Raw genomic sequence first — 10086 nt, forward strand, 5'->3', positions numbered from 1 at the left:
TCTCACAGTGGTTCCTCTCTGTGCAGCAGGAAGAGAAGGTCCTATTAAGCATATCAAGTTTTATTCCTGTGAATTTCAGTCTTATAGTTCTTGACTTTATTCCCTGCTCAGCACTCAGGGATGGAGCAAATGGTCCAGTCCCTCTGGAGCATCACCCTGGCCCATTCCTGCCCCCTCAGCCAGAGGGACCCACACAAGCCACTGTTCAGGGCCTTAAAATGGCAGAAAATGCATCAATGCATTCATTATGCATCTTAAGACTTCCTCCCATCATCCACGTCTAATTAAATTCCCTTTGGTGGCATGGCAAGACACAGCTAGGTGTGCATGTGACAATACCACCAAAAATAGGAGAGATGGGACTTGTCCTGGTAGACAGGACAGAGTAAATGGGGTTGTATGAAAAAGCAGCAGCAAAACTTCTGGCAAAGTTGTCCCTTTATTTACAAGCTGACATTCGGAAGAAATGCTCGTCACCCATTTTGGACCAATCTGTGATTTTCAAATGCATCTTTATTGATAAGTTGATTAAGCGCTAGTCTGAACTTTATTTTACAAGAACCTGCAGCTAACCAACACAAAAAAATTACCATCATTACCTTGTACAATACTAGCACAAAAACAAAAATGCCACGATTCGGTTGAAAGAACTGTAAAAGAACTAAATCAAATCGTAAACTCTACACGTAACAAACAGTTGTGATTAGTCCCACGTGTCATTTATAAACCCAGAAGCGGGAGGGGAGGACTGAACACAAAACCAAGCGCCCCAGATGCCAACTCTTTCTCCCCTGAGTGTGCTTAACCATGTGCTTGGCATGAACAAGTGGGACAGCAGCAGAGAGATGCACACCATCTGCCTGTGTCTTCTCTTTAATCCTAGAAAGCTTCCTGGACCTGTTCTCTGCTTCAGAACATTAAGAGCTTCCTAAAACAAGAGATTGATGCAGATTTCCACCCAAAGGGTGTGATGAAAGCCTGGTAGTTGAAGGAGAGTGAGTCTAAAAGAGAGGACTGAGCAGTGCAGGCAGAAACTGAAGTTTCTGAAGTCGGCAGTAGGTACAACTCATCCAAATGCATTTATTCCAGACGAACACAGGATGGAACAGCAAACCTGAAGTTCAGGATGTAATACTGGGGATATTATGCCAACCACTTCATCCTCTGCTCCCTCATTTTCTGTCTGCATCCTTTGTGGTTCCTCCCTTCTCTCCCATTCTTCTGGTACTTCCCACCCCACACAGGCAGCAACCCTCCTGCCCTGCCACACTGCCCTCCCTGACCTTCACACAGTTCTGCCAGCAACTCCCACCTGACACTCCCATCAGCTCTCCTGCCTCATGTACCTCCACATAACAGTCAGAGAAGGCTGAAACCTGATTTCCTGTTCCCCACTCTCAGAGAAGCACTCATCTTGATTTCTCAGTCCTGAGGAATACAGGGAACGGTGATCTAACTTTACAGGTAAGTAAACTGAGCAAATGCCTTTAACTTAATTTGGAATTCACATGTATTCTCCATCCTTCTTCTCTTGTCCTTCCTCTTGGTCCCTCTCTTAAATGTAGGAATGTTTACAGTAAATCAGGCCTAGCTCTCTGATTTTTAGGTAAGACCCCAGAATTTTCCTGAAAGGCAGCTCACTCTCCAAGACCTATTCCTTCATCATAGTTATGGCAATAATGGGAAAATCTGCTGTTTGTGCCACTGGGAAGAAACTGCTTTGGCACGACAGCATAAGGCTTGCACAGGACAGCACCCATCTGACACCCTTCTAAGAACAACACTGGCTTAACACAAAATAAGAAAAAAAAAATCTACAGATAATGTATTCCCTATTCCCTTCAAGTCTAAAAGAACCTCTCTTGTGGCATAGAGGCACTGGTACCCAATCACAAAAAGCCAGCAAAACACATGGCAGTGACTGATTTCCTACGCTTGTACACGTGGTGCAAGGGCTGTACAGGGATGAAAACATGGAAGGGAAGGCTAGACCCACAGGAATTATGCCATCTTCAAATCTGCAGAAGACTGGTACAAGGACAACACTGATAGATAATTTTCTGTGTTCACCAAAAACAAGACCACTAGTAGTTAGTTGCCTTAATGCATAGCAAGGGTGACTAAAGTTAGGTATCAGGAAAAGCAGTCTCACTTGTAGGCTAGCTAGGAACTGAACAGACAATCTCAGCAGCCTCCAGGATCGTCCTCAGTGAAGTTCAGTAAGAACAAGTTTGATGAGCAGCCATGGTGGATATGTTTGGGATACTCAGTCCTGTCTCAGAGCTTTCTAACCCTGTGCTTATGAGTTTATCAGTTGACTACACTGAAAAGAACAAAAGGGTCATTTTTTTCTGTCCAGCAGTTGCAATTAAAGCAACAAACAAAAAAAAAAAAAATTTCAGAATCTTTCCTTCCTTTCCCCAGCCTTCATGTGTCATAGCTGAGGAGTTCCCAGCCCTCAGAGTAAGCCCTTCTAATACTGATGGACACAGCTACCAGCCCTTCTAATACTGATGGAAATGATGGGAAACACAACAACCTTGGAACAATTCACAGGGAGCAGCTGGAGTGAGGAATGTCAGCACAGGACAGCCTTGTGTGGGCTGAGTGAAGTGTTTCACAGCTCACTGAATGGGAGCCATGGACAAGACAGGACAAGGTCAGTGTACAATACATGGCATGCCTTCTTCATCCAATGAAAGGGTTACATGGAAATGGCCATCCTGCTCAGTCACCCTCCTGGAGCTTCACTATGCTGGCTTGTCTAGCAGCCTCCAGCACTAACTACTTCCAGCTGTGGCAAGAGAAGATTTGTGAACAGTGGAGTTTCCCCACCCCCCAGGAACCTCTCATTAGTCTTCAAGTTCACCCTGTCCCCCTACCCTGACTCCCCTCACTTTGAAAAATAATGGTTATAATTAATGCGTGGAAGCTGATGACATTGTGCATGTGGTTCACTTCCAGTTCTCTTTTTCTCTTCTCATGCATCCTCCTCCTGCCTCTCCAGCAACCCCCTCCCCGCCAATCCATTCCATCAGTCCATCCAGCCTGCATGCCTGGGGGGCTGCTGCTCACTTGCCATAGACGCTCTCATCACTGTAGGCCACATAGAGAAAATAGTCCTCCTCGTGGTTATCCTGCCAGGGGACAAAGGGACAAAGTGAGGAGCCAAAGCTAGAAACTCACTGCATGTGAGAGAGCCCAACCCAAAGACCACTATAACATGAGCAGGTAAATTCTCTTTCACTGCTCCTCTCCGTTTACATCAAAGGCTTCGCTTCCCAAGACCAAAGAGAACTCTGGCCACAGCTCTGCTTCTACATACAGGCAGGACACATTTCTGTACACAGGGAATTTACTTGGAAAGCCATAGCCAGGCTGTATTGCAAGCATGTGACAGAAACAGCTCTGACTGTTCACCAGTATCTCTCTCAGCAGTGGTATGGTCTCAAGATCAACAGAGAGACTTGGAAGGATTTAATGAGTGAAAAATCACCTCTAGATGGTATTTTTATTCAGAACACTTTGACGAGTGGCTGTATTTCTAAGTCCTGTTTTACATAAGGGCAGTAGAGCTGAGATGTTAAATGATTATACTGACACAAAAATTCTGCAGAGTGCCAGCAACAGAAAACTGACCTCAGCTCCAGATGGTCAGACATCTTCCTTCTACATGTTCAGATTTGGAAAGCACCTTGCCCGTGTTGTTTTATTATCTTCATCAGTGCACAGACTGATGAAGTGTCCAGTTGTTGTCAAAAACTGACAGGCCAAACAAAGCTCACAGCACCATGCCAGAGCTCTTTTATTACAACATCCAGCAGAAGGAGAAATCAAGGAGAAATCAATCCAGGCTGCAAACCACCCATGATATAATGGCTACAGAACTGAGAAATATGGGCATCCAATATGCCTTTAAGGTTGATCAAATAACACTGCTGAGTAGAAAAACACTGGGCAGCAACACTCACAGCATCTTACATAATCCTCACTTATACAGTACAAGCGACAAAAAAGTAATTCTCGACAAATAATTATTGCTCCCTAAGAAAGTATTTCTAGACTGATGGATGCCCAGTGATACTGACCCTTTTACTAGCTTTTTACTTACTTTTACTGGCTAAAAGGAAATCTCTTGTGTACACAACAAAACCAATGCTCTCCACCCTCCTCAGCCCCAATCCTTCCTCTGACAAGGAACTGGGTTATTTCAATACTTTGTTAAAGTAGTAAGACCAGTATATCACTGCTGGGGCAACTATTTGCCACAAACTTTTCAACTAGCAAACATCTAGTTGAATTGATAAAGCTCCCCAGGCTCCTAACTGGGAATGGAACTCCCCTGATCAGGTGATGGAATACAGCTCAGGGGAAGAGGGTCCCTGTGTTCAGGCATCTGCGACCAAGCTGAAACCACTGACACTTCTGGACATTGTTCTTGCCAAGAAAAGGCAAGAGAAAAGGGCCAGGCTTACCTCATACAGCTGGCCCATGGTAGCACTGGTGGGAGGGATGGTGTTATTGACGAAGAAGAACAAAGCATCCTCTGGCCTCAGGTGGATCCGCTTTCGGATTAAGAAGTAGAATTGGCCAACTGAGGAGGAACAAAGAATGCCTTAGATGCAGAAGGAATGTTGGAGGGGTTTTTTGTTGTTGTTGTTGCTGTTTATTTGTGTATTTTATCTCTAACCATGGCGGTTTTCTTTTGGTGGTGGAAGTGACATGCTGTATATAAGAAGTAGGGGAAATGAACAATGCAGGAAAAAAAGCAATAGAAGACAGCAGCAACTTCATGACTGTAACCACATAAGCAACCAATCCACTCAGAGCTGGCAGTTTCTCAAGTACACACCTTATGCCATGTCCCCTCTAAATCCACACTCCACTTATTATGGTATGAAATGCTCTGAGGGGATTGGTGAGAAGATTTTTAACTAGCTTGACCTTTAAATCCTACAGATCAAAGACACCTTAGAAAATTTAGCCTTGGTGCAAATGGTAATACCATTCCTGAAAAAAAAAAATTATTTACTTGAACTATGTTGCATGAGAAAGTTTTTCACGGCCCAGTAAATACTGCATGAAGAAGTGCTGTTCTTTTAACTCATTCACGTTCTAAAATAAAAACAGATGCAATCATACTCAAAATCACCATGACCATTCAGAAAAAGATCTTTTCAGCTATGACTACAGCCACAGGGGTGGAAAAGAGTGGGACTATTACAAGAACCTGTCTCTTCCTGCAACAAGAGTACAGCCTCTGGCAACTCTACAGCTAGGTCACCAATGACTGGTGATGATGACACTGCCCATGACACACAATTTAATCACTGTTGTCAAGGTTAGAACTCAGCTGTGACATGCTAGCTGAGCCAGTGAGATACCTCAAAAGATCTCAGAAAATTCTGCATGTTGTAATCCAGGCTATAAGGTATAAATATAACAAGGACAGCAGATAAACGAGATGTTGAGCCTGTCTGGATATTTTCTTTGTGCTGATCAAGGAGTAAAAAGCACTTCTCAGACCCTCTCACTGAAAATCAGGAAGAAAGGAGGTAGACATTGTTACCTGTGAGGTCAGAAGGCACGAGATACTTTCTTTTGTCTAAGTCGGGTACTCTGGCTTTGGGTGCTTTTTCCACTATTACCTAGAAAGAGAGAAAGCAAGAAACAGATTATGAGTATCATAAACCAAAATGGTTCAAAAATCATCAGTGGATAAGGATATTGCCTTTTGATAGTGTTACCAGGCCTTTAGGTATTTAATCTGTAACAAATACACAACATTAAAGAACACACCCATGAGATGACTTTAAGAAGAACAGAAGACAACTTATAAGTCACTCCTAACAGCTGTGCTGGAAGCCCAGGGCTGCAGCAGTAAGCATGGTGAGTGAAAAAAAAAAAAAAGAGTCCAGACATAAAAATAAACCATAATGGCTGAGAAAAAAAAATAATTAGGACACCTTGATGTTCCCAATTCAGGTTAATTTTGTGCGAAGCTGTCAGGAGGCTACCACGTGAACACAAGAAAGTTAAACTGTTTCCAGGTTACAATTCCAAACTGCCTTGCACAAAATCAGCCCTACTTCCAGTAGTCCCACGCCCTAATTTCTACTTTCACCAATACAAAGTGCTCTAGAATGAAGAAAAGAATTAAAGAGAAACTGCAGCTCACTGGGGATTTTTTAAAATCTCCAGTTCTTCAGGAGTTATAGTCTATTCTGAAATAACCTTTAAATTTATTACCCATATTTCACATAGCTATGGACATTTTCTTAATCATAGAAACATACAATAATTAAAAGCAGCCTACCACCTGGGCAACTGGACCCCCCAGAGACCTCTGACACAAAATACTGATCTCCTTATATTTTAACACGGAAAAATACAAAGATCAGCAGCTTTAAGATCAAATAGACTAAGAGGTTTCCTGCTAAAAGATAATTTTTGTTAGCAGAGTTAGGCAAAATATTTACCTCAGAAGCAGGAAGTATTCCAAAGTCTCCTTTTCATTGAAACCTTTGGAACTACTTTGTGCAGAAAAAAAAAAAGAAACAGGCTTTTTTCTGGTAAAAGATACATTTCAATCTATGTTGCTTGCTGCTCTGCAGAAGCCATTCTGACCACCAAAACTAAATCTAAAGCTGGATTTTGTGAACTTCCTGAACTTTTTAATTTCCTTAGACCCTATAACTGTAAGTATTCCACCTGCGACACTGTGGGACTGATTTCTAAGGGTTCCATTTTCCCCCTAGTTTTTGGTAACCCAAATCAGCAAATGCAGCTGTTTTGTAAGAGAAAAGAAAAGGCTGAACTGCTGTGGACTGAGCTTTGTTTGGAAGCAAAATGATGTTGCCCCATCAGCGAGACACCATGCCAAAACAAAATGTTATCATAAGCTTGGTGTATTTAGCCTGGACACGGTGCTATGCTAATCAGAATCCTTCTAGAGCCAAGTGAGTGCCTGCAAAATATCTCACACTAAAGAGGTACCAACTAGGACATCTTTTCCCTGTGCTCCATTTGAATGTGGCCACCACAGCCAAACTCCCTGAAATTCCCAGGTTTGATTTTAAAATAGAAACATGGCTTCCTGAGCTACTTCAAGTACCTACGTTAGTACAAGGCACTGGAGCTCCTTCAGGCAGTTTGAAGTAGGACATGCATTTCTGTACAAGATACAGTTGGTAAATGCTGTGAGGGAAGAACAGTTCCAAAATCCACACTTTTAACCAGCACAGCCAAACAAGGCAGAATCTAACACAATAAACTACAGCGGGGAGAAACCTTTAGTTCTTGTCTCTCAATTAAAAAAACTGACCAGCCAAACCGCTTGCTGTGACTACCCTGACTTGGGGGGTGGGGAGGGAAGGAAGGGGATTGTTGATTGATCATTAGATAATAAAGGAAAAAAAGCCATGCCTATGAGAGCAAGGTGAGTGTTGGGGCTTCTAAACCCCTAGGAAAGATTTAAATCAGATCACCACTGATTTAAGAGATCTCAAGAGACATCACCCTCCTGCAAAGATGTAGGGAAGGAACAGAGGTGCTCGGCTGATCTGACTGGCAACTGCAGTCAATTTGCTGGATAATGCAGGTTATCTCTTCTGAAGCACTAAACTCCTCACACACATTAAAAAACCTAAAAGGAAAATCCTAAGGGTACAATAGAGACTATCTACGTTTGCATTGCTGTTGAGTGGTGACTGTGATAATGCAGGGCAGTAAAGTCTCATCAAAATGCTGAGATGTGTCACAGCACGCAGTGTAGGCAGCCAAAAGGATGACATCTTCAAGGATCCTGCTGTCAGGAAGGGCAGACACAGAAGTGATGTGAAGAACAGAGTGCTGCATTCATTTCTTTGTATGCAGCTCTGACAAGAGGCTATCCCTAATAATTCACAGCTGGGCCTTGCCGTGCATCATTTCCAACTATCCTTAACTCCAGCACACCTTGTCATTCTGGTCCTGGTTTTCTTTATAAAGTTCTGCTGATGCCCTCCCTATCTTAACCTTCTTTACCTCCTGCCAAACTGGACCTCCTCCTGGGCTCCCCACAGGGTTCTTCCTGACACATTTGTCATGACCCACTGTGCAATCTGCCACTTTAGTTCTCAATCTACACCTTGTCTCACGCCAGACCTATGGAGCCCTCATCCCAAATACCCAACCCCATATACTCCAAGCTGACCTGCTGCATGCTCAACCTATGCTATGCCAGGCCTCCCAAAATCAGAGAGAACAAAGGCACCCAAATACTGACTTCCAAAAACTTTTTTCAAGTCCATTTGAGGGTCACTCCCCAGATAAAAAAATGCTGCTAGCCTGCAGGGAAAACATAGGGTGTAACTGTTCCCCCTTCGTCATTAGTTTTACAGGGGGTCCCGGTGTTTTTTGAATGCAGTACACTTGTGTAGTAAATCTAGGGCAGACCGCTCCAATAAGGATGGAAAAAAACCCCAACAACTTGCAAAATGTTTATTAAAAAGGAAAAAACACTCTACACTTAATTAGACTTGTAATTTTTTTTTGTGCCAATAATTATTCAGAATTATGAAGCCAGAAGTTTCCCACAGGCACTCCAAAGGGGCCTAAGAATGAGGAAGCAAAATTTAGCAAGATGACCTTGCATTCCGAGTGACATTTTGTCCACAGGATGATTAAACAGGAGGGCAAAACTATTGAGAAGTACCTTTTTTTTTTTGCTCACGCAAAGGAAAAGAACAAGGCTATATCGAAAAGACAAGCCAAGCTCAAGTAAAATAAAAATAACACGGCCTTATGAGATGACCCGGATGCAGACTATGTTTAGTATGAAGAGTACCCGCTCACCGATCTCCATCTTCACAGAAACAAGGGTGAGCTCCTTCCCCACTCGCCCCCATGCATGCCAGGAAAAGATCAGCAGCGTTCTCACTGTGGAGTTACTGCGGATCCCAGGGAAAAAGGTCTATTCCACCCCGCACCCACCCACCCACACTGCAGCCCTTCCCGCATCGTAAATAGCCCCAGCTCTGCGCTAAGGAGAAAAGCAGCCGTGGATTTGAGCCAGATCAGCGAGACCACGATGATCTGTACTAAACTCATTCCTTTCGCCTTCAAAATAAGGCGAGCAGCAGCCGACGGCCGGCACAGAAAACAAAGGCGGCCGAGGCCGGGCCCGCAGCCATGGCCGGCCTGGCAGCGCGCACTCACGGGGACTCGGTCCGGATATTTCTTCCGGATCTTCTCCCCTTCTTTTTTCCTGTACTCGAACGGGTGGTCTTCCTTGTACTGGAACTTCATGGCGCCGGGCTGTCCGTCTGCTGCTGCTGCTGCTGCTGCTGGCTGCGGCTGCTGCCTCCGCCCCGGCCGGCGCTGCGCACAGAGCTCCACCCGGCCCCGCCGACCTCCGGCCGCTCCCGCCTCACGGGGAGCCGCCCCGACCCTGCGCCGCTCTGACGTCACGGGCAAGCACCGCCCCGCGTGACGTCACGGGTGAGCGCCCCGGCACAGAGCCGGTGTGACGTCACGCGGAGGCGCCCCCCACCGCCGAGCCGAGCCGTGACGTCACGCGGAGAGGTGGGGGTACAAGGAGGGGCGCGTCGCGTTCCAGCTCGGCCAATACGTAAACAATAATTTTTTTATTTTTTTTTTTAAAGTTTAAAGGCATCAGAACGCCGCCCGCCCTCGGCAGCGTGAGTCAGGGGGTGGAAACACGGCAGGGCCTGTAGTGAGGCACCGCCATCCCCCCGCCCCTGTGGGGACACGGCTGAGACCCGAATATCCCCGCTTGTCCCAAAGAATGGGACCTGTGCTCTCTGCGGCTGCGAGATGTAACACCAAAAATAAAAATAAAACATTGCTTGTCCTCCGACCGTCCCCGTGGCTGTTGGATCTGGATTGTTGCCTTGTTTGTAGCATCTGGGTGGCAGGAAGCGTGCCATGTGATGTGTGTCACCAGATGTGTGTTGCAAACAGCAGACAGCTAAAGGTAACTGTGTGCAAACAAGCCAGAACAGCAAGCCAATTTCGGCCCAGTTACTCAGCTGGCACATACAGCATCTGGGTTTTTTTCTCCCTAGGAGCAGATCGACTCAAAAT

At 45.0% G+C, this 10086-nt stretch overlaps 1 protein-coding gene across 1 annotated transcript; it reads right to left on the reverse strand.

Annotated features, from left to right (window-relative positions):
* Positions 1-495: 495 nt before the first annotated feature.
* On the reverse strand, positions 496-9733 carry GABARAPL1 (GABA type A receptor associated protein like 1). The gene is made up of 4 exons (XM_062491819.1): positions 9199-9733; positions 5570-5648; positions 4476-4594; positions 496-3137 (listed from the first exon to the last, which is right to left on the reverse strand). Exons 1-4 carry the CDS (start codon positions 9286-9288, stop codon positions 3072-3074), a joined length of 354 nt encoding a protein of 117 aa, XP_062347803.1. The 5' UTR covers positions 9289-9733; the 3' UTR covers positions 496-3071.
* Between the last annotated feature and the right edge of the window lie 353 nt (positions 9734-10086).

Source organism: Cinclus cinclus, chromosome 4 (assembly GCF_963662255.1).
Source record: "Cinclus cinclus chromosome 4, bCinCin1.1, whole genome shotgun sequence".
Classification (NCBI taxonomy): domain Eukaryota; kingdom Metazoa; phylum Chordata; class Aves; order Passeriformes; family Cinclidae; genus Cinclus; species Cinclus cinclus.

Coding starts and splice junctions, on each gene's coding strand:
- GABARAPL1 (XM_062491819.1), bottom strand. CDS start 9,288: ATGAAGTTCCAGTACAAGGAAGACCACCCGTTCGAGTACAGGAAAAAA. Junction 4,595..5,569: donor CGTGCCTTCTGACCTCACAG/GTAACAATGTCT, acceptor GTTCCTCCTCAG/TTGGCCAATTCTACTTCTTA. Junction 3,138..4,475: donor CCATGGGCCAGCTGTATGAG/GTAAGCCTGGCC, acceptor GTCCCCTGGCAG/GATAACCACGAGGAGGACTA.